This window comes from Tauraco erythrolophus, chromosome 6 (genome assembly GCF_009769465.1).
Source record: "Tauraco erythrolophus isolate bTauEry1 chromosome 6, bTauEry1.pri, whole genome shotgun sequence".
NCBI classification, from domain to species: Eukaryota; Metazoa; Chordata; class Aves; order Musophagiformes; family Musophagidae; genus Tauraco; species Tauraco erythrolophus.
The window spans coordinates 22,762,229-22,787,445 of NC_141470.1; the positions used below are offsets into that span (position 1 = coordinate 22,762,229).

At 35.9% G+C, this 25,217-nt stretch overlaps 1 protein-coding gene across 1 annotated transcript in view; it reads right to left on the bottom strand.

Annotated features, from left to right (window-relative positions):
• Positions 1 to 25,217, bottom strand: part of CCDC73 (coiled-coil domain containing 73) — a 67,996-nt gene that overhangs the window by 30,409 nt on the left and 12,370 nt on the right. The window contains exons 3-7 of the mRNA XM_086612910.1: positions 16,618 to 16,689; positions 12,439 to 12,468; positions 10,656 to 10,730; positions 8,039 to 8,077; positions 1,242 to 1,377 (exon numbers count right to left, since the gene is read on the bottom strand). Coding sequence (XP_086469036.1) covers positions 1,242 to 1,377; positions 8,039 to 8,077; positions 10,656 to 10,730; positions 12,439 to 12,468; positions 16,618 to 16,689 — 352 coding nt within the window. The remainder of the gene's footprint in view (positions 1 to 1,241; positions 1,378 to 8,038; positions 8,078 to 10,655; positions 10,731 to 12,438; positions 12,469 to 16,617; positions 16,690 to 25,217) is intronic.

Here is a 25,217-nt window from a genome sequence, read left to right on the forward strand (position 1 = left end):
CCTGTCCAATGCAAATATAAAAGGAAAATACAGCAATGTTTTATCTTAATTTGTTTTCAGTATTAAATATTACGCTGTTAAAACCAAATTGAATATGAGAAGTAACTTGAGGTACCAAAATATGAATACACAGAGTGTATTACCAGTGTATTCAAATTAGAGCTGACAAACTATTTGGTTTCAGGTAGAAAAAAAAACCCAAACAACTTATAAGCTTCCATATTTGAAAAGGTTTTTGTTTTGCTTGGGGCTTTTATTTGCTTGCTTTGAGTTATACAACTACTTCTGCTTTCCTTAAAAAATAATACTGATTTTTATTTACATCCTGTATATGTGTTTACATGGATGAACACTGCAGGCTGAAAACAGTACACAACTTCATACACTGTGAAGTTTGCATAGAAATTTATCACTTTGTTACGAGTAACAAGGATCTCTCTCTGAAATTCGTTTAGATGAAGTTTGTAGCTACTAAGTATTTGTACTACTTAAAGTTTTCAGCTTTATTATTTTACAGATTAAAATTATATATTTATAAAATAAAAGTATATGGAATAACAATTTTGTTATGTTTTAATACACAAACAAGGATAAGGTACAGATTTATACAGTTTGAGTAGTCATATAGTCAGAATCTAAGTAACAATAACTGCATAAAATTATTCATATACCACCCTATTTAATTAGTGAACTGGTTTGAAGATTTTATATTTCCATACAACATAAAATTTTTGTTATTTCATTAATGTTCTGTCCATTTCCCAACATTAAACCTACTTTAAATAGCATTAATTTCCCTCTATTTGCTAATTCCTTTACTTTCACCCCCTCATTTGAGCTGGTACAACTGTTTATGTTGATTATGCTGAATGGTGACAGGAAGATGATCCAAATTAAGCGTAATTTTTTTTTTTTTTTTTTTTCTGGAAGGGGTGGGTCCGCTGTTGAATTGTTTTGAACACAAATCAGTTTTTCAATATATATACACTATGTGGTCATGCGCACAACTGCAGTAGTGTATCAGCAAAGAGCAGAAGAGGTACGGGGCCTGTGCTGCTTATCCTGGCACCGTCACAGAAAGAAACACGGAGGAAGATGCTGAGGTACAGTAATTGTCAGTTGGTCTATTTGATGCTTGGCACACGGTAGCTGCTATTTTTCTGAATTGTTCGGTGTCCCTAGCTCAGTATTGTCAAAACACAGCAAAAACAAACGCTGGAGGACATTTAAGACATACATACCACTGTGCTCTAGTTTTCCATGAACACCTTTTACGACTCCAAGCTGAAATGCAATAGTAGCATAACGCTTCTCAACTTCATTCAGTTTCTTATGATGCTCTTCTTTCGCTGTTAAGTGCATCTGTAATTTTTGATCCTGTTAGAAACATAAATGAAGCACCTACTTAATGATAGCAACTAGCATGTATAAATCAACTCTCCAAATGCTTTTTCTCATAATAGCATAAATGCAAAATCATTCCCAGAATATCTCAGCTATTTCATACCTAATGATCAGTTCCCATTTCCTGATAGCACCTCATTTCAAAGACCTTCACCTGTGTGTCAGATTATCAAAAAAGCACTTAAAATATGTTCATATATTGTCCCTTAAATTTAGGAGAACTTTCATGTAAATGTCTGCAGAACTATATTAACTGTTTTCAAATCCTGATTTCAAGCTTTCCTTTGTTAAGTGTCTTAAACATGTTATTTAATATGCCATTGTATTATGAACACAGCCTAACATGCTAGTGCTGCCTGTGGCTCCCGCTACCTCTCAGCACAGCACTGAATTATCTCATCCTTTTCATTCATGTAGGATGTTCATGCAGATTAATGTAGTACTCGCCCCACATCAGCTATTCAGGACCTGCCCATGTCTTTGGCTGCAGTTTCAAAACCATACAGTGGCTTCAGCAGCTATATGTTTGTACCTCGTTGCCCTGGCTGCTTATTTGTCCCTAGTGTAGTATTAAAACCAAGTATAACATGCTTTCAGTTTGCAAAAATGCAACAAAATTGGGGCCTGTTTAAAAATTCTAGACAGCTTAAATCACAGCCTCCACAATCAGTTGTCCCAGCACCTTCAGAGGAGCACAGGGCAGAAATGAGTAAGTGGCTGGAGATGGATAAGAACAGGAGCTCCTTAAAACTTTGGCAACAGTGCTAGTGAAAATAAGGCCTATGGACATTTATTCTCTCTTGTTACATAACAAACACAATCTATTATGTAAACAATGTTCAATCGTTTTTGTAAAGCCACTAGTGTCTTCCTTTCATGGTCTTGAACACTTCCCAGTACAACATGGTTTTAATCAAGAAGGAAAACTTTTTAAGCTATATTGCAGTACGAACTCAATCAGAAATACTGGTTTCTTTTCAATACAGCACTGTTCAAAGTATAGAGCCACTGTCATAATCACGGGATTTGAAGACCTGACATGTGAGGAGAGGCTGAGGGAGCTGGGACTGTTCAGCCTGGAGAAGGGTGTCATGGGGGGGCATCTTATCAATATGTATAAATACTGGGTGGAGAAGAAGAAATAAAGACGACGCAGCCAGACTCCTCTTAGTGGTGCCCACTGACACAAAGTGAAATACAGGAAATTTCACTTAAACTTGAGGGGAAAAAAATTATTGTATGAGTGGTCAAACACTGAAACAGGTTGCAGAGACAGGCTATGGAGTGTCCATCTGTGGAGAAACTCAAAACCTGGCTGGACATGGCCCTGTGCAACTGGCCCTAACTGACCCTGCTTTGAGCGGGGCAGGGTTAGACTAAGCCATCTCCAGAGATGCCAGCCAGCCTCATCCATACCAGTTCTGGGATTGTTAAAAACGACATAGAGCTAGAAAAATTAGGAGAGAATTTGTGTATTTGACAGACTTAAATATAAGAATTTCAATATACTTGCTAAAAACCAAAAGTGCATCAACTGCTTCTAAAGAGTAGTGGTGACTGATTTGGATTAGTGAAACTACCACAGATTAATACCCCACGCTTCCCAGAAAACTACAAGTAACCTTTAATGAATAATCCTTAATTCCTCAGCTTCCATTAGCAGTTAGCACCTTGAAATGTGAGGAATTCACTTCTACTTCAAGATTATGTACCTGTAGGGGGTTTTCTAGCTACTTTTGTAAGCATCGGACACTATTTTTACTTCCATGAACATCTTGGTCTAAAAAATATCTTGTTGCAATGAACCCCACGAGGTAATTAAGTAAAATGTATTTAAGTTTTATGAACTTTACCAATCTCTCGTCTTATGAGGGGGTGATTGAAAACATATATTCACAGGAATCTATGTTCAGTGACACATGATACTGATTTTTAAAAAATTGTTATCCTTTCTTTTGTATACACTAACTTTTTTGTGTTCCTCTTTACACTGTAGTTGTGTTAATAGAGTTGTAGGTACTATTTAGTCAATTCTAAAATTAATTTTCTCTGGAGAGGTGGGTTAAATGAATTCCTCAGAAAAGATATCCATTTATTTAGACATCTCATCTATTTCTAATCTACAGTAGAGCAACACACCAATTAAAATGAATTGGGCCAAATTCATTGATGTGTGTAAATTCAAGTTACACAGGATGTATCTGGCCCAGTCTGTTTGGCTTCTGTAAGGTTCCATTTCCATATAGTAACAAATTCAATACGTGTCCAAGCATCAGAGGATAAAAGCTGTTAGTAATCAAAAGAAACGACCAACATAAGGCTAGCAAAACAGGATATACAATACAAATTTCTCATGTTTTATAAGGTATGAAATTAAACACACTACAGCAAATGGAAAGTCATAATGGAAGCACAAGCAAAGAAACACCACCACTTACAGAATCACTGCAAGGCAGGTAGGTTGGGAGTGTTCATATACTTTCTCTTTTTCCTAATCATAAGTAAACTGTTGAAGAACTGTGCTTAACTAATGCTAGGGTGTGGATTTTATAATGAAAAAAAATAAAAAGGAAAAATTGTGTTTGTTTTTTCTGATAGGATACACCCGAATGACTAAGAGATCAATGAACAGGGAGGCATTGCTAATTTGAGACTGGAACAGCTTGTGGCAAGATCTGAGGTTTTTTGCACTTTCTTTTATATGGATTTTCTTAGTGTTCTCCCAATCTCTTTCTTAAGTTAGCAGGACACTGTTGGCCTCTCTTCCTCACTAGAAGAGTAGAAATATGCTTTGTTATTTCCCAGGGCTTTTTCCAGGGAGAAATGAAATCAGCTTGCTATATCCCCAAGAGTTTTATTAAGTGCTTACCACTTGCCTAAATATGATTTTTTGATGGCAAGCTGCTCTCCAGACTTAGTGCACAGTAAAATAAAAGCCAGAGTATGTGATTCTTCTGCTCACAGTAAAAAGGTCTTAAAACATTCTTCCATAGAAGACAATCACGAAACACCCGGAGACACTGCAGGATAGGGAGGGTATGACCCTGGAGCTGGAGTAAGACCTACAGAATCTTGCTTCTCCTTCCTAACGTCTGATACTGCAAGAACAGGAATTATTGCCGTGCCCTCCACCAGTAATAAAGATAAGCTGGATAGGGATGGAACTGATTGTGGCCATATGGTTTGTTGAGGCACAATGACTTCTTGGTGGAACTAGACCAGAGAAATAGCTCAGGTCAGGTAGGTGACTGGAGGAAGACAAAGAGGGAATTGCTCATATCTCAAAGATATTCTGGAAATTGAGTCACTAGAGTTACTCAGTGAAGCAGAAGGTGATAATTGGGAGGTGAAAGTGTCAAAGAAACAAAGGAGTTGTAATGGCATGGAGACCTAAGGCAAGATAATGTGAAAATTATGCAAAGGGTTACAAATTGTAAATCTTCAAAATAAGAAAATTTTTTTCCACAATAGTCCCTTAGTTTCCACCATTTTTACTTAAAAATAATTATTTCTAATTTATGCTGTATCATTGCCTTCTTACTGTATTTTTAAACAATACAGTAAAATTACAAGCAAATTCCTGAAAAAAAAAAAAACGTGGAAAGGAAATAAAAATAACATTCCTATCTTAGATTATTAAGAACAAACCAACTTTTCAAGTTACATTTATTTAATATTTTACAGGAATTCATTTTTCATTCATTTGGCTACTACATCTGTGTAAGAAAACTAAATGGAGGCAGGGAAGCTCTCAGGAAATACCTATACTGTTGTTAAAATGCCCATGACATGTTTTGGCCTATGCCGAGTAGCACTCTTGTAAGCAGTTCCTGGGCACAGTTCAGGAGACTGTCTGATGGGAACAATGTGGGTTATTTGGATGCAACTTCCCTCTTTTGAAGAGCAGTAGAGTTTAATGAACCTAGAGCATTTCATACCACTAGACTGCAGCTTCACTAAATGGTCTCACAAACATTCAGTTTACTGATATAAGCACAGTCAGCAAGTGAAACTAGACTAATTACCATTCACAGAGGTAGTCACTCCATCTACTCATTAATATCGACGCACTGAATCACTACCTTGTAGACAGTGATGCCTCTCCATTGATCTTGCACAGAGATGTTGCGCTCCAGATTTGCTCTTCTGAACTGCACACAAGATTTGGTCTCTAAACCAGTCAACTCTAGCCTTAATCTCATTCTTGGGTTTGTTTTTTTTTTATATATATTTTAGCGCCATGATATATATTTAAGATTTAGGTACTGCAAAGACAAATAACTAAACACTCACTCTGTCAGACATACCCAGGATCAGACAACGCAAGCTCACACAGCAACACATGAATAGATGGAAAATTTACTTGAGGTTTTTTTTTCTACTCTACATCAGTTGTTATTCTACAGAGAGTTCTGACATTCTACATTGTATCACCTGCCACGAAATTAATGAAGGAGGAAACCAAGACCTGACCAAGGCCATTTTCCTCCAGTTATTTATTTCAGCAGTAAGAAAAAATACAATACGGAACCCACACACAAGTTTATTCTATCAGACAACTAGCTTTGTAGTAATCACACTGTAGCCTCCTGATTGCATGTGTGCTACTGTCCTTATGCAGTGAGGTGCAAAGTGACTACACCACACACAATAATCAATGTTTACTGTGGAAACAAAGGAAAGATGGAAGAAAAATAAATCCTTTATTTCTTTGCCTCTTTACATTCTTTCAATATGAAACAAAACTTGCTCTATTTCAAAATTCTAGCAGATATAAGAATCATATCTTCACTGCGATTTTCATATAAACTTAACTGGGTAGCATGCTAAAACATGGTATATATGCAATATATTAACATTGCATATGCAAGACTAAATAACAGAATTAAAGGAACAAAAGCAGAATAAAATGCTACATCAGTAAGGCATGCTCAATCCCCAGCACATACGAAAGCTACTTTACAGACTGGCAGGGTTTCTAAGGTGCCAGATATAAACTAACAGCATGTCTGCTTACTTTCAAAACACTAGTCAGGGCATGATCTAATCTGTCTTTAACGAACTTAAAATTGAAATAGAAATGGCTCTCTAATAAATGAATGATTTGGAAGTTCACCTGTTTCACTTTTAAACATTTTGCCATTTGTGATAAGTGACTAAGAGAGTCTACATGGGCTACTACTACTTTGATCTCTAGAACATACCATGTATTTCAGTGCAACTACTCAAGGAGTAAAGTTGGTAGCATTTGATCGAGTCTGAAATTGTGTTAGCCTGCTACTGCACAAGGTTGTAGGAAAGAATTCACTTCTGTTTACCTTGTGTTTTTTTGTTTTCATCATTTCATATCAGAGCATATTCTATAAATATGGCCGAAGTATACATGTTATGTTTAGCGCTACATGCAAAAGAGGATTTCTAATATCTTGTCCCTCACTCAACAGCATTTTTCATAACTGTACTGTATATCTAAGTCACAGTACCTCAATGTTTTAAAAATATTCAAATAATCCATTATTGAAAAGTTTAGAAAAATAAGAAAGGAAGATACTTGTTTAAGCAGCACAGATGCATTTCCAGCTTACAGAAAAGGAGTTGTGATTTAAATACTCTCATTCATATGGAAGACTGATCTTGCAAGTTATGAAAGAAAGCTAGTATGTGAAATGACCTAAATGTAAGTTCAATAATTTTGTGTATTTTCAACACATTTTTAGATCAGATGTATTTTAAGAAAAAACACAAGTTAAAAGTGAAGTAAGACAAAACACATTTCATGTTGCCTTTGATCTTTAACTTGTAGCCTTATCTCCCAGGTCAGAGGGCACATTATTCAATTTCACCATATTTTGTGTAAAACCACCGTAGCGTTGAAGATGACTTTCAGTACAAATGTCATGGTACTTAAAGCTAAACTGGACCCTAGTTTTTTGAGCTTCTTAATTAAAATCACAGTTTGTAATGGTCTGACAATATTATCTTTATTCTTTCCAGTTGAGCAGCAGCAGAATTTTCACAGCATTTATTCAATCAAGCTTAGCAATGTTTCTGCAGCTCACTCTTTCACTTCCTAAAACAGACAACAGGGTTCAGAGTGACTATGCTGTCACTCTATATAAATTTATTCTCTGTGTCAGAGGGAGTAAGCTGGACTGGATGAAATCTAAACTGTTCAGGGGAACTGATGTTAAGAAGTAATTCTGAGAAGAGGAGTGAAAAAGTGAGATGAAAAACACTACCAGTTTTTCTTAAAAACAAAACTAAGAACTGCTTGAAATTCTCTATTACTTCTTTGAGATGGATATGCTAGATCCTATGAGGGTAACATAATTACATTATTCAAATTAGCCTATAAAAAAATCTTCACTCTAAAGAGAACAGATGTACTAATTATGCTTTAATTCAGGGAGATAAAAATCCCACATGCTAAACAGCAGCTATCAAACAAAAAAACCCTAAAAACATTGTATTTTACAGTTGTTCAGATTCAAAGCTGATATCTCCTCTTTTGGTTATTTGTAATAATTATCACACCACTTAAGTACTTGGTGGTTAGCATTTGTATTATACTCTAAGCAGACATTCTATTTTCATAAAAGCTGTTCCTTATTTTTTACTTTAATTAATTTCTTACCATTTCATTCAGTTTCTTTTGCAAAGTGTATTTTGAAATCTGTAAAACAAAGGAGAGGTATTCAATAAACTGTAGTTACATTTTTTCCAACAACAACCTGCATATTTAGGTATCCTCATATCTAAGGTTTAATTGTATTTATTGCCAATCCAGAGACAGAAATGAAAGTATTCCCTCAAGTCCGAGGGTAATATAAGTGTGCTCACCATTGGAAAAAAAAATCTAGGTAAATATTCTGAATGGTGGCATATAAAGACGTATTGCACCAATCCTGCATGCTTTAATAATATGACTGACATTTGAAATCATTAACACTATTTTTCATACACCATTGACATCAGAGAATTTTGACTTGCATAATACTTAAGATCATAAAAGCTTTAGTCTCTATAACTCTTAGAATGTTTAAAGAAACATTTACAATGTCTAGGGAAAAAAAAAAAACAGAAATGTAAAAGAATCCAGTGTGTGTAAATCTTATACAGAAAATATTATTTCTGGAACAAAAAACTAAGCCTAGAGAACAATCATTTTAAGGTAGAATTCTGACTCTCTGGATAGAGAGAACTACAGAACTGAATTAGAAACTCTTCACTTTTTAATAGGCTGATTTCCAAACAATTTTTCTGGGTCCACAGGATCATTGTGACCTCCTGCTTCCTCAAGCCACAGCAGAATTTCCTAGATCTGAACTATGCTGTTGCACAAATGTTTGATCGGTGAACATTAAACTTTTCATGTGAAGAATTCCTGCTTTGTCTTACAAAAGAAAGGCCAGTGGAACCTTTCATTACTCTTGCTGTCCACATATTATGTTCAGCAGACCATGGAGGAATATTCTACATCTATGCTATGCCAAGGTTTGAACAAGGCAACAAAATCCTTACAGCTATTGCACAGAAGGCCAGACATGGAAATAAATTTCTTTTGCTCCTCAGATACCTTCAGTGTTAACTAAATGATTAAACAGTCTGATGCAAATTAAATGCATCCCATTATAAGAAACGTTAATAAGAACTGAGCATGTTGCAAAATCATGGGAAATAATCCATTATGACCATTTTGGTTTCAATCGAATTAATTATTATCCCATTCAGTTTTGGGTAGAAAAAAAAATTAGTTCTTGCCAATACCTGAAATCTGTCAATGCATTACAATGCTAATTCTCTCTATGTTGAATTCTACTCTTTTAATCCATTTTTAACATATCTGCCTTGGTCTTTGTCTCTGTTTAGCCGTGGTTAAACAACAGCCAGCCGTTCTATTACCCAATAACCCCTCCCCACTCAAAAAGGGGAATTGGGAAAAGGAAGGACAACCTGTGGGTTCAGATTAGAGTTATTTAATAATTGAAATAAAATAAAATAAAACTGAAAATAGTAATCTATAACAGTAATATATGCAGACAAGTGATGTATGGTGCAGCTGTTCACCACCCCTTCGCCAATGCCCAGCCCATTCCTGGCCAGCAATCCCAGAGCAGGAAAGTTCCAAAACCGCAAAGCCGGAAGAAGAGAGAGGGAGAGAGTGTAGGCCTCAGGAGCAGAATGATGAGCGAGACCCCCAGGGACAGTGGCCATTGAAGAGAGAGAGTGAAAACAAAGGAGAGCCAAAGAGAGCACCCACTCCCAACAAACTTTTCAATTTATAGTGAGCATGACATTACCCAGTATGGAGTACCCATTTGCCAATTTAGGTGTCAATCACTCTGGCCACACTGCCCCAAGTTCTTGGACGTTTCGGTCATTGGCAAAAACTTAAGTTGAAAAGTCCTTGAGCACTATAGATACTATGGATACCACGGCTAACTGCAAACTAAACCAAAGTGTCTTAACTTTGTTCTCACCAAATTGGGCACTGCAGTCTTTTTAAAAATGCAGCTTACTTTAGAAATGTGGCTTCTCTGAACAGAAAATTAATTCTATGATTCTATCCCAGTGAAACCAGTACAGTCTTTAAAAGAAAATCAAACACTAGCTATGGCCCTATGTCTTCCTTTATTTCAAGTAACTGTGAATCACAGCCACAACTGCTTCAACACCATGTAACAATATAAAAAACAATACAGACATAAGTCCAAGCAGCACCAGAGTAAATTGCATGTTTTTCCGACAATTTAACTTCTACTGACAAACAGGCATTGGAAAGCCATGGATTAAGTGGTAAATACAGAAACCTCCTAGTGAAACAAAGGACAAAATTAAAAAACACTGGTAGCACTGTGAGTTGGAGGCCCATTGTGAACACTTGTTGCTGTTTAGGAGTCCAAAACCAGAGTTTCCAGATAGGTGAGAAGAAGACAAAACCAGAAAGAAAGAGGAAGACTATGGAAATTACAAGAAAGCTCATTTCATATGCTATTTGGACTTTTATTGAGTCTGCAGTTCTTCTGTAGGAAAAGAAATTTAGCTGGAAGGCTAACTTAAAGTAGTCTTGACATAGAAGACTAGAAGAACAGAATGTCAGTGTTAGAAAGTGAGATGTACATGTACTAGAAAGATTGAATGAGAAAACCTTGAAGACCCTCTTAAAACAACTGTTTTCTTACCAGTGAAAAAGCTAAAACCAAAACAACTTGCATACCAAGGGAAGTTATTTAATAAAAATAATAGTTTACCTGTAATGCTTTTAATGCTTCTTTCAGTCCATCAATTTCTTTTTCTTTTGTTTCTACAGCAAGTTGATATTTTCCCTTTCAAACAAAAGCTGTACTTCAGGATTTGAGCAGAATAAATGCATTTACAACAAGAATTTATCAAGAAGAATTTCATGAAAAGAAAGAACTACCCTGCTACAACAGAACAATTCATTGATGAAAACAGGTGAAAATTCAGCTAATTAATTTAAAAATGTACATATATAATTCTATAAAAAGAAAAGTGAAAACACGATAGTATATTTTCACCACTTATGACTAGTCAGTAAGTTTTAAAGTTTTCTGTTCTGTGAGAAACAAGCCTGACAAAGGCAGAATCGGTAAGTTACTTCAGTTTAGAATAAAGATACTAAATAACTGACAAAATATCGGGTAAATCCATTTTCTTATTCACTTGATCAGGGTCGTCACAGAAACTATTTCCTCAGTTTTTCTAGTCCACGAAGATTGGACTGTAATATGCTATCATTAGAATTACTAAATACATGCAAGCGCATTTTGTATTTTTTTTATATATATATATGTACATGCACGTGTGTATATATATGCACATATAATATAATGCACATGAATAAGGTCAAAAGACTTCAGTGGAATTAAATCAGGTAAGAATCTCAGGCAGCAATCAAAACAATGGAGAGCAGAATCTAGATATCAGAAAGTATGCCAGGGAAAACAAATACATCCATCCAAACACCCCTGCATGTTCCGTTCATTTCTAACACAGTGTTGGCTGGGCAATCTCCTGAAACCACCTTAATGATTAATAATATAAATCGGAGAAAACAATTGGTCCTTGTATTCAAACTCTGTCCTGAAACATTACAGCTTAGTTTATTCTTTCAGTTACTTTGGCATAAAATACTGATGGTATTATCCGATTCAGTGGAAGTATTTAGGGAAAAAAAAAAATCATCACACAATTTAATCTCGAAACAGTAGCTGTCATTGAAAGCACGAATTGGGGACTACTATGTAGGTATGTGAGGACAAATAGGATGCCTTAACAAGAAAAAAAGTAATACAAGCAAGAAAACTCAACCAGATAATTAAACACAGCAAAGTTTACTTTGATATACTTCAAAACCAATTTCACCTGTTTGCAAATTTCTGTGCAAGTTCTTAGGAAACATATAGTATACTCATCCACTCCTAATCATTGGGAAATTTAAGCAAAACAAGGGAGTCCACATGCAGACATTCATTCACTTTGCTATTTGAAATAGGCTCCTAGTATACCAAATGCAAACCTTTATTCGGAAGAGGAAGCAGGCATTCAGCTTTGTATAAAAACTCATATAGTTAAGAAAAATCCCATTAATTCAGGCTTAAGCATAACTTACCTCAGTTTAGTTCAAGTTCCTTAGGAAACCAGCCCAGGTAAATCAATAAAAGCCCTATTAAAAATCTAGTTTTACTAAACCAGTTAGAATTGTTATTTTTTCACTAATACGTGGAAAAGGCTTATGACAATTTGTCCCAAATCCCCAAAATAAAGTAGATTTTGTGTAGTTTCAATATAGAACCATCAAAGAACACTTTTTTCCTCAACTGATTTTTAGCATAAGCAGACTTTTAAAGTGATGCTTTACAAGTCATAGTTCTATAGGCCATAAACAAAAGTAACAAAGGTTATAAGGAAATTTCTTTTGTAAAAGCCATAGCAAGAAAATAATTATATAGCATTATCCTTTACTTATGTTCTTCACTGGATGAGAAATAACAAATAATTGTAACAGAGTACCTTTTCTTCTTCCATGGCGAACATCCTTGCCTGTAACTTGATTGTCAGTGGCATTAAAAAAAAAAAGAAAAAAAGAAGAAACAACAAACAACAAATCAATACAGCACATGGGATTAATTTTATGCATGCAACTTGACAAGTTGATGTAGTTACATTATTCTGCATAGTGTACTTTCTGGGGTTTTTTTCTTTAACTATAACTACTATAGTGTCATAAGCAGCAAGCTTGTGAATCCTAAATTATCTTTTCAAGAAAGAAAAAGCTAATTGCTTGACAATTTCTTTTTTGTGTGTTATGATTGTGATGCAGCATTAGTAATAAATTCTTCATCATCATGTGCAACAGTTTCAGTTCCTATGACTGTTCTCTGCAAGTTCTTTCAGCACTCATACTTGTTGTTATATATCATGGAGAAACAAAACACAACCCTGATCTGAAAGGCTGAAACAGACTTTTGAATGTTGAACAAATTAAGTTATGTGGCAGATCTTTTGTCATGGTTTATGAATCTAACCTTGCAGAGGACATGCCATCTTACAGAGGCAGGGAGGGGACACCAAAAAAAAAAAAGATTAAAAGAAGCATTGTCTTCTCTAGGAAATTTTGGAAAAATAAAAATGAAAAATCCCATGAAGCAGCTTACTGGGAATAACTGTCCAGATACAGGCATTACACTGTGTCTAGAAAAAAAGGAAAAAGCTTAATTTCTTTGAGCTGTATATTCTAACATTTTATGCAACTGAAAAATATTTTAATATCAACTGACAACTTGCTATTATGCCATCATATTTTAAAATGTCACTGTCAAAGCTAGAAGGCCTTATTTTGCTACCTGTTTTTAAAAGCTGCCATAGCTTCTTTGTTTTGTTGGCGCAGTGTGTCCGTCTGATGCTGCAGAGTTTCCTGCTCATACAAATAACAATAGTGTGTTTTAAATATTATCTTACAGCAAACCATACACACAGGATTTCAAGAAAAAAAACGATGTCTTGTTAAGTATTTTTAGAAAAACATCTATGAATAAAACCAAAACCTGAAGACTAAAGTGAGACATTTGTTAACTGGTAATCATCATTCTGGTAGGAGCTTCCCTTTAATTCGTAACAGGTAACAATTCTCGCTCTGGAATTCAGATTTGTTGTTGCTAGGACTTGTAGAAGCAACTTTTACCCATTTTATCAAGCTGCAGAAGCCATCCAACACCCTTTGTCATCTTAAGACAGAATCTTTACACAGTTCCAGGTAGTTAAAATAGAATTTTAATTTTATTCTCCATAAAAAAAAAATCCCATAAAAAATAACAATGTTATTCTATTTTTAGTTAAATTTTAGTCATTTAACAAACTACATGAAAGAGCTGAAGGAGGGCAGAAAAGACTAAGTGTAAGGCAATAGTGTAAGATTTTTTCATCCTAGTGCCTGGCTTTACTCTCATCCATAAAAAGAAAATTACTTAAAGATATAGTATTATTTTTATTTTTGTTACTATTTCATATTATAATCTCAGACTAATACTACACTCTGCAAGTTGGAAATCTTTAACATCTTTAAGCATTATGTTCCTATACAAGATGAAACCAAAACCCCACAATTGAAGTGAAATAATACAGAGGGCATGTCTGTAAGATCAGTTTTTTTAAGTTCTAGACACTAAAAAACATCAGATAAAGGTAGTTAAGAGGCTCTGTCCTTGAACAGTTATTTCAAAATATAGATGAGTACTTAGATAAGAAATATTAGTGCGAAGTAGGAAATGATTAAGTAAAAGTAAACATAAACTGAGATCATTAAAACGAATGACAAAGAGAATAAACAGATCATTTGTTTCACACGCGAGAAGTCTAATTTTTTCTCCTGTCTTAACTGAGAAATTGAAAGTTTTTCAGATAAAGCCCATTCCGAAATTGCTACTTTCTCCAGCCAATTGGTGTTGCTTTCAAGTTCCACAAGTAAGAGCTGTTGCCCTTTGACACAAGACACGAATCTGTGGAGGTAAGGTGTTTTATATTCACATACATACTCATTAATTCCTTGTAAGTTAGGTACAGAAAGTTTTGATTTGCATCTAACAAAGAATACATATTACATGAATGAATATTCAAAAATGTGAAAACAAAAGTCTTGAGGAATATTTTCCTCAAGCTGTCACTTAGAACTGGGTTCAAAGACGGGTTCTCTAGTGGGTAAAGGGCATACCATAGCTAGAGAGCCAGAAATAGTACTACAGTGACAGCAAATCAACTATTCTCAGTGGAATATTCCTACTCACCACAGGAATAAAAATTTAATCCACAGTACCATGAAATTAAGATTACATTTCTTTAGATTAGATGAATTGAAGCCAATATTATGTATTAATCTCTGTAGATTTAAGTTTGGTTTCACAAAACAGTCATTCTTTATAGAATTTTGTCATTGATGCAGCTGATAACTGGAAAAAAGCATTACTGAGGACTTCATAATATATCACAGTCTTCCTTGTACTGTATAGTCAAGTAATATATTTTACTCTAAAAAAGAGACTGGGAAGTTTCTACAAATATTCATTTCCTGACAGACCTCACAGCCGAAACTATTAAATAAGAAGGTAATATACAACTTTCTCAGAAATTCAGGTTTGGAATAAATTCTCCATATATGCTGTGTATGTGCAGTGCAGGGAGTGAAGAACAAAGTCACTTTTTTAAAACATAAGCAAAATCATCTTTGATATTGTGATGTTATAGTAAATATAATGTGTATCTTCATTAGATTTAAAAGAATATTTCCTTCAGTTATTCAGTTTTCCCTACTCAAGTGTATTTTTTTCAAGAGCAGAAAATGTTGACTGAAAGCGATGTTTCTGAAGGAAAAAATACAAAGGAATCTTTGATAAGCCAGGGGAAGCTGTCTACTTACTCAGCTACTATTGAGGTCAATATGATTCCGCATTCAGAAACAACCAGGTCACAAATTCAATTTAAATGTTATACTTAGCATATTCATCTTACTGGGATCTCCAGAATTGGAAACTCATGTTTCCTTGTTCCTTCGAAATTCCAGAGCTCTATATATGTGCTCACATGAAGTTCCTAAAATCTACAACTCATTGTTTACATTAGGTTTGCCATGTGCTAACGTTAAATGCAAAGTGCAGAAAAAAAGAGTTTACGTAACTGCTTGTAAGTCATGTCTTTTATTAACGGTAAATTACATTGCTGTTAGGGTCTCAGAATGCATTGTAATCACCCCTTTTGAACCCAGATTATTAAGAACTGCAATGCTAGGTTAAGAAAAGCAAAGAAGGATTACAAATTGAAAGCACTGTTGCTTTTACAAATATAAAATGTTTCCTGTTTCTGTGTGCACATATATATCTTTCAGGAAAAAAAAAAGCACATAGTTAGGATTATTAATTTAAGATGGTTAGGATGAACTCCAAGATGAAATAGTCTTCCTTCACTACTAAGATGTTAAATATCTCAAGATCAAGGATAGAGCTGAAATTATTGTTTTTTCTGCGATCGTAAAACATACAGAGTGGAGCCTTTTATCCTGTGACCTAGTGACAGGGGTCATAGGTTTGATTGTATTAGAGAAGGGAATGGATTTCCTATGAAAGCATAACCTCAGGAGCCCTAACCCTAAGAAGAATGTTAGACTTATTTTATTGAAATCTTCATTCTGAGCGCTGAAAAGCTGACAAACCACTATATACTTCATAAGTTTAACATATAAGTTTCTGTTCAAAATAATTTTTGAGAAAAAACTGTCCCCTCCAAAACATTGCAAGTGAAGTAGTTTGTACAACTGCACTGCTACGTGCACTTGCCAAAGCCAAGCATAATACAGGGAAGCTGCTGCGTAGCTTCCCCACACTAACATGTCAACATGCCTCACGTTAAGCTAAATGTCTTATTGCTTCCATATTTGCATCTCTTGACAGAAGATTTCCAGACATACCAAATATTATGATGGCACTCTTTTGTTAATCAGATTTCTAGGTTGGGCAAAATCCAAATCAATATAAAAGCTACAGAAGTCCATGGCTAGACAATAAACTATTGGCTACCAAATTCTACTATTAGAAATTACAATAGCCTTAAAAAGTGGAATTGTACCAAATCACAACTCATAGTAATATTACATTAAAATTAAATCCCAGCAGTTAAAACACTAAAGTCATGTAAGAAAGTTACCTTCTGCCATTCAAGTTCTTGTTTCTCTACAACAATTTTACTTATTTGATCTTCATAATTAATCTCTGTTTCCTAGTTAAAAAACAAACAAACAAATTCACATAAGACATTACCGGCAAATTGAACACCAACATAAGTTGATAAGTTGTTTATTCATACTTTTTCCTTTACGCCTCTTTACATAAAAGAGTAATGTGCCTACACACTCCCCTGCAAAAAAAAAGGAAACAAAAGCTCTCCAGATGTGGTAAAAGCAGAGAACTTCAGCTGTTTTAGTCAGAAAAATTGTAGAATAACTAACTTAGATTGAGATGCATTACAGAAGATTAGGAGCTAGGATGATAGCTCTCTTAATTAGCAGGAACAATTCCCTCTCCATACATATTCTCTTCTGCATCTTACAGCAAAACCAGATTCAAAGGGAATAAACCAGACTTGACTTCAGAGTCGAAATATGATTGAATATTCTGATGAGTCGAGTCAAAAACTGAGATGAAGAGAAATTCAGCAAGCTGCAATAAATGGTTCCAGAATCAATTGTTAGTCAGTGATACTGACAGTGATACTGACAGTGGACAGTCAGTGGATGGTCGCACTCAAAGAGTTGTGGTGAACGGTTCGATGTCCACGTGGAGGCCTGTGACGAGTGGTATTCCTCAGGCGTCAGTACTGGGACCAGTGCTATTTAACATCTTTGTTGGAGACATGGACAGTGGGATTGGGTGCACCCTCAGCAAGTTTGCAGATGACACCAAGTTGTGTGGTGTTGTGGACACGCTGGAGGGAAGGGATGCCATCCAGAGGGACCTTGACAGGCTGGAGAGGTGGGCCTGTGAGAACCTCATGAAGTTCAACAACGCCAAGTGCAAGGTCCTGCACGTGGGTCGGGGCAATCCCAAGCACAAGTACAGGCTGGGCGGAGAATGGATTGAGAGCAGCCCTGAGGAAAAGGACTTGGGAGTGCTGGTGGATGAGAAGCTCAACATGAGCCGGCAATGTGCACTGGCAGCCCAGAAAGCCAACCGTATCCTGGGCTGTATCAAAAGGAGCGTGGCCAGCAGGTTGAGGGAGGTCATTCTGCCCCTCTACTCAGCTCTCATGAGACCCCACCTGGAATACTGTGTTCAGCTCTGGAGTCCCCAACATAAGGAGGACATGGAGCTACTGGAATGGGTCCAGAGGAGGGCCACGAAGATGATCTGAGGGCTGGAGCACCTCTGCTATGAAGACAGGCTGAGAGAGTTGGGGCTGTTCAGCCTGGAGAAGACAAGGCTCCGGGGTGATCTTATTGCAGCTTTCCAGTACCTAAAGGGGGCCTATAGGAAAGCTGGAGAGGGACTTTTTACAAGGGCATGTAGTGATAGGACAAGGGGCAATGGATTTAAATTGAAAGAGGGGAGAGTTTCGATTAGATACCAGGAAGAAATTTTTACATTGAGGGTGGCGAGGCAGTGGAACAGGTTGCCCAGAGAAGTTGTGGGATGCCCCATCCCTGGAAGTGTTCAAGGCTTTGATGAGGCTTGGGCAACCTGGTGTAGTGGAGGGTTTCTCTGCCCATGGCAGGGGGGTTGGAACTAGATGATCTTAAGGTCCCTTCCAATCCTAACCATTCTATGATTCTATGATACACATAATCATGGTTAAAGCATCAGAATCTTGGGAACATTTTAATTACTCAACTCCAAGCATTTGAATCTTTATTCTTTTGACATCTCCCAAGCAACTGAAAACACTTGTGTGTGCAATTACTTCTGTTATTATGGAAAAAGTGAAATATTTATCATAACCTTCTGTGCCAAGAAGCCTCCTAACCCACCAGATGAAAGTAAGAAGTTAAACAGAAGTCATGGATAATCACTCCATATTTTTGATAAGAGGAGCTACCAGAAAATCTGAGAAGAACAGGACTAAAGCCTCAAGTTTCCTTCACAATGCAGAAGATGCAGTAACAGGAAGGTGCATTACCTCTTCTGTTCTTGCAGAAGCACTTCGTGAAGAATCAAACTATTATTGTGATAATAATGAGATCTACCTGTTGATAATTTTAGTTGCTAAAAATTTATGGAAGTTCCTGAAACATTCTGGTATTAAAATCAAATTTTCCTAACTGGAATCAGCTTCCCTTTGAGTCAAATTTTATGAGCACTGGTCTTCCTCTACAAATACAATACTCAAAACAGGAAGAACGACAGGTTGCCCTACCAAACAGTCACACCTTCTTGCAAGAACAGTATTTAAGCTTTGATGCATATCATAAGCTATTCACCACTGTCCTGTTATTGCATACAGTCAAAGCAACGAATATCCTTCAAAGACCTAGAGATCTACACTAATGTGTTGCTCTGAGCTTCAAAAGGCTATTTTCCTGCCTCTTCTCTGCACACTGATGATCACCTTGAAAAAGTGACCGCATTAAGGTAAAGTGGACTTCTCATCTGATGAATTGGTGCACTAGTACATTTATTGAGGTCTTGTGTTGGACACACTCCAACAAGGGTCAAACTGACTGTGTGAGGGTAAAAGAGTACTCCCAGTATTTGAAGGGTGTTCTCTGAATGACTGTATTTTGATACATTATATGCACCTTTCCACTTTGAGTCTGACTTCCCCACTCCAGTTTAAAACCTGCATTCTAACCTGATGAAAAAATAAGCACTCTTGAAATGACTCACACCTCAACAGCCCAGACTACTGCAAAAGAAGTGGCTATAATCCTCAGGGAAACAGTGACAACTCAAAAAAAAAAAAAAAAAATCCATCTATGATCTCTCTAGTAGAAAATTAAAAGCAGGCCTCAAAGATTATTCTCTTGATACTACGTTTAAGAAAAATTGTATTGTACTGAATTGCAATACCATGAACTACTATTACTTATCATGAGGAAAGAAAAAAAAAATCACCTCTGATAAAGTATAAATTTTCTGAAACAGTGAAATAGCAGACTAAGGCTCTTCCTCCTTCCACAGTGAAGCAAATAGAAATATTTTGGCTACAAAGAATAAAGTACGCTGCATCTTTAAGAAACGCAATTCTTTCCTAAACCCAGTACAAACGAGGTTCCAAGTTTTTGATACAAGGATATTTACAATGCTTCAACAATCTGTGCAAAACTGTTTTGAGAAGATTTTGCAACCCTTTCTTACTTAGTATACTAATGTTCGAGCCATAGTTCCACTGTACTATCAATAGAAATAAAATGGCAAAATATGTCCCAAGGTGATTTAAAATAGGTTTTTGACATTGACATCTTTTATAGGTTTTAAGGTCAAAATTGACTTCCTTGATTAACAGGCAGTTTACAGGCACATGTGCGGATAGAAATAACACACACTTCTATCCACAGGAGGCTACTCCTAAGCATTTCAAGAGTTACTTGTGGAATCTAAAAATATATCTCAACACTCATGTGAATTTTACATATAAATGTTGAACATACATTTAAAATTAAAATGTGGCTCAGAGAGAATCAGAAAAAAGTTCTTTAGCTTTTGCTTCTCTGATATGTACCTGTAGAATATAGAGACCTACAGATTTCATATGCCTTATGGTGAAAAAAAAAAAAAGATTAAGGTAATTGAAAATATTATCAACACTTTCCAGTTCAGCCTTAACAAATGGTACTTCAGAGTTGCAATGAATTTGTTTTCTGACACTAATCTATACATACTGAAAGAAAATACATCCCCCTAAGTTCCCTGGAGCGATAAAAAAAAAAAAGATGTTGACTTACAGCTTCTGTAAGAAGTGTAATCTCAAGCAATTTATGTCATCAAGCAACAAATCCTTTTAAAATTATATATTATTAGCAAAAGCCTTGTTCAAAATTGTAAGAAGTAGAGATTATAAAATCTGAACCTTAAACACATCATGGAAATTATTGCTAAACTAATCAAATGCACTACAGTAGTATTCTTCTCTAACTCCAGACAACACATTTCTACCACTCCCTCGTGCAGGCACTAGCATATGTAAGGTTACTTCAGAGGCAAAACCAGAATTTTGATCCAGTGCACAACTAAACAGGGAGAAGGAGGCGGCCAGGTATCCCCATGGATCAGATCTAGCCGCAGGGAACCCCAGGATCTGTACTAAGGCTGCAGAAGCTACAGTAATATGTTGCTGCAGGAGATGTAGCATGGACTTGAATCAACATAATGGACAGTAAACTGCCCCCAAAATACTTGAAGTACCTGCACAACTGAGTTCTAATATGCTAGCTAATTTCCAAGAATATATTTTTAAAACCTGCAAACTAATCACACCAATTATTGCATTTCTTCAGATTCTATGCATGTACTGTCTCTCCTTTTCTTTGTAAACTCATCTAGTTGGTGTATTTGTTACACACTGAAAGCTCAAGTTTTAGAACATTTTCAAATCAAACTTCGACTGCAACTAGCACCAGAAAAGAAATACAGCTATGAAGGTAAAGTAGCAGCAGAGTTAAAAAAAGCTTAACATATGCACTTGTGATTCTGACCTCACTAAAAGTCATTGCAAATAATTTCAATGGTTGTTGGAGATCAACAAGTATCCATCCATATAAACTTACCATGAAATAAAGGAAATAATGTCATATTTTAAAGGAGAGCAAGGTAGCAGAAACTAGCGTTACAAATTCTTGACAAAGACAATTCAACAGATGGGGCTTACTGAAACACAACAGTTCCCTAAATGAAACCAAGCATTTGGTGTATATAAGAAGTAATTTCAGTAGAAAAAAATGAAAATATTTTATAACAATGGAACTGTCAGACTATTTGTAATCAAGCATATACACTATTTCAATTTTGAAACGTGCAAGTATTTTAAATCCTAATGAAGACACTGAAAAGACAATTACAGAAAGACACTTTTGTGCAGCTACTTGGTTTAAATTTTACCATTGTTCTAAGAAACAGTATGTTAAAAGTTAAGATATTTGCAATTGTTAAATCCCACATCCACAATGAGCACTTTAATTTAACTAAATACATACAATAATAAAAGCTTGAAAACTGCATTGAATTCCATTTTAAGTGAGCCTTTTGCTTTGAAAACTGAAGAGGATAAGAACCAAAGTTCTAAGTGAACAGCACTCCTCCAACTACTCGCAAATTATAAAGGAAAAAATCTGGAAGCTATCAAAAATGTCTACACATGTAACTACTGTTGAAAAAAAACCCACATTATAAACTGAGAATGACAATTACAAGATAAAAATGTTCTCATGTGAAATCACTAACAATTATAAGCCTTCCATCGTTTTTACTTCTTTCAAAGGACATTTATAGCTTATCTATTTTGAATCGAGAGCTTTTAAAACGTGTGAAGCACTTTTTTTGTAGAAGTTCCACCAGCTGTTTAATAAGATAAAAACATTTTTGTGATACTTAGGAGAATAATATTGTATATAACTTTGATGAGGTATCAAAACCCCAGAAAACCTTAAAGTGTTCATTTTTTATTAGATGCCTTAGGACTACATGGATTTAAGTGTTTTATAAAAAGACTACCATAACAATAAAAGAGGAGTAATTTGATGGTTTATTTACTCGTTATAACCTTTAGAAAGTGTCAAGCCTTCTTTAAAGTGTTTGCTTCAGGCTGTAGTTTTACAAGATGGGCTGTGGATTGGTCAAGCCCCCTCGATCTTGACCCTGAACAGATTTAGGAACAGACTACAGCTGGCTCATGTCCTGGCAGCCAAAACTGCTGCTAGGTACTTTTATTATCTTTTTTTCGAACTCACAATCTACCTCCTACAAAATTGCACATCCAATTTCTCATGCAGGTCAATCAAATAGTACTTACAGAAACTACAATTTTCTGATTGTTTCCTACTATAATTAGAATAGCTTTCATGAACTACACAGTCAGTATAACTTTAGTAGACCACATGGATATCCTTCTTAAGTTTTGTTCCCAGGACAAATGTTAAAGGGAGAGAAAATATTTGTACAGCTTTATTCTAACTTTAGTTCCTGATATAAGATGTTGGATCTTAATAGTTACAACAGTTACCAAAACCTTTAGTAACCATATATTTGGACTTTATTCTCAAAAACGTTCCGTTTTCAGAAGCAGAGAAACATAAATGTATACCAACCCACCTATTTTCCTTCAGAAATCTTTCATTGCTCTGTCCTTGATTCCACTGCATAGACTGCAATAGCTCTGTATTCAATAAGTCTCATCTATCAAAATATATTCCTTTAAATGCTTGCATTGATACTTATAATGCTTTTCTCTCCAACTTCAAGTAATCAGATCCTAATCAAAACCCCACAGTATTTACTAACATAGAAGTTATAAGCTAACACACTACTTACTGACTTGAGTAACAATGTGTATGTCACAGTCACGAGATCCATAAACCAGTACCGCCTTATTCTTTTACAGCCACATACTTACTTCTTTTAATATTCAGCTTTCCTTGTTTCTGTCATTTGTTAAAAGTACCCTAATGTACACATAGGCAGAAACCCAGCTATAAGGCTGTTAGGATTTGTTGCTCTATTTCTCTGCAGCCTGTGTTAGTGGTGTCCTGTTTGCCAACTTCTAGGTAGCAAAAAAAAAAAGCCACCCACATTTCTAGTCTGTGTTATTTTATCAGTGTTTCTTCCCCCGCTCCAAATTTACGCTTTTACTCTGTCCTTAAGAAAATCAAATCAAGCTCTTCGCCATTCTTATTGTTTGTTAGCAGTTACAATTATGCCTTGCAATAAACCTCATCAATTTCATTTCCCTAGTATTCTCTCCTTAGTTCTAGAAAAGTTTCTGCCCTTACTTTCTAAATAGTAATTGTCCTTCTCATGAATAAAAACTTCAGAATACAGTATTAAGACCTTGTTTTCTTTCATGATTCTATACTTATCCTATGCTGCATCCTGAAAATAACTTAAAACCATGCCCTTTTTAATGTTAAAAGAATTAAAATCTTTATTTATGCAACAGGGTTTTTAATCTCACATTTTTGGTCACTGTAGATTGTTTCCTCGGAGATGCCTGTATAGCTGGTGCCCTTTTTAACTTTTCTGCTATTCCACACATCTGAAGGTGGTTCTTCTCCTGCAGAACACATCTCCACAAGAGTTTATCTTTAGGTGGCTGTAACGTTTCTGGGTTTTTTTTAGGTCTAGATATAGCACAACCAATATGACCATTACAATCATAACTGACATGTCCAACAACATAGTAAATACCACTAATAACTCAAGTTTAGTCCTTCTGCTTCCTTTTCTGGTAAGTAAGTTTATGTTTCATCAACTTTTCTTCACTTAATATCTCAAAAAGCAATTTGCCTTTAGGGCCCAAGGACATTTTCCAAATACTAACCTTATACTGCCACTTCCCAATTTTCATCTCATGCTGAACTCTACTTGCCCACCTCATCGTGAAGCACTGCTAAGTAGATGAGTTAGCTCGCACAGTCATGTAATGTCTCTTCCATTCTGTAACAGATGTGCTCAGGTATCCTGAGCTACGATGTGCTATACGGGGTACGCTGTGCGGTTGCAAACCCTTCACAATTGCCAGAAGCAGAAGTGCGTTTCAGGTATGGGAGGGAAGTAGTTAAGGGTGAGAAAAGCCTCCTCCATGTCCTCCCTCTAAGAAAACCTAGAAAACAGCCACTGTGCTGAAGAACTGGATAGAATAGCCAAAGCCATAGCAAAGGTAGAGTAAGAGGAATAGAGAGGAACTTGCTCCCATCTATCTGAAAGGAAGAGCACATACAGCTCTGCAGCAGCGCTAGGGGGAGCTACAGCTTCCGAGAGCAGTAACTGGAAAAAAAATCAAGGTGCGGTGTTATGAGAGACATAGAGAGCATCACAACAGACATGATTCAGGATTTGTCTCTTAACAATAAGTAAGTAAATATCCTTCTCGTGTTTTCTTTCTCAATGATGTTCACCGGCTATCGGCATGAAAGTGGGTACGCACAAGAAGGAGGTTAATTTATATCGAAACAGAAGAAGGCAGAACAGAAGACAGAAAGGGACAGAAACTACGAAAAACAAGGAAAAGAAAGAGGGGAAAGTGTATTAGGGGCAGGGAAAGAGACTAGAGTCAATAATAGCAAAATGATAGGACCAACTAGCCTTTAAACAGTATTCCTGTCCACAACATGGAACTGATTCCAGAAGTCTGGAGACCCTGCATTCCCTGTGCTGAGAGCACAGATACAAAATTGCTGTGAGCGCAGCTAGGAAATTCCCTGGCAAATCAGACATCTCATCCCCAGTTCTGGTGGCTGATTCTAATACCACCTGCTACATCAACATACTCCTTCACTCAAGAAAGGGAGAAGTTTTATATAGTGCTTGACAGTAAATAGTGGGATGGTAACTACCAATAACAACAAGTCAATGTGGCTTCAATTTACAAAATTGTAATTTTTACTAAACAGAAGAGTATCAAACCTAATAAACTCAAGGCACAAATGACAGACTCTATAGTATTAGCCAGACTCTGTGATGTCCCAGTTAACACCAGAAAGAGTCTCAACAGAGAGTGTTTTCAAGTATGGAAACAGGTCACTGAAACTTATCCTTTGCACCAAAGAAAAACACTAGTAAAATTTTAAAAATCATCACTAAGATTTATCTTTCTTATGTTCA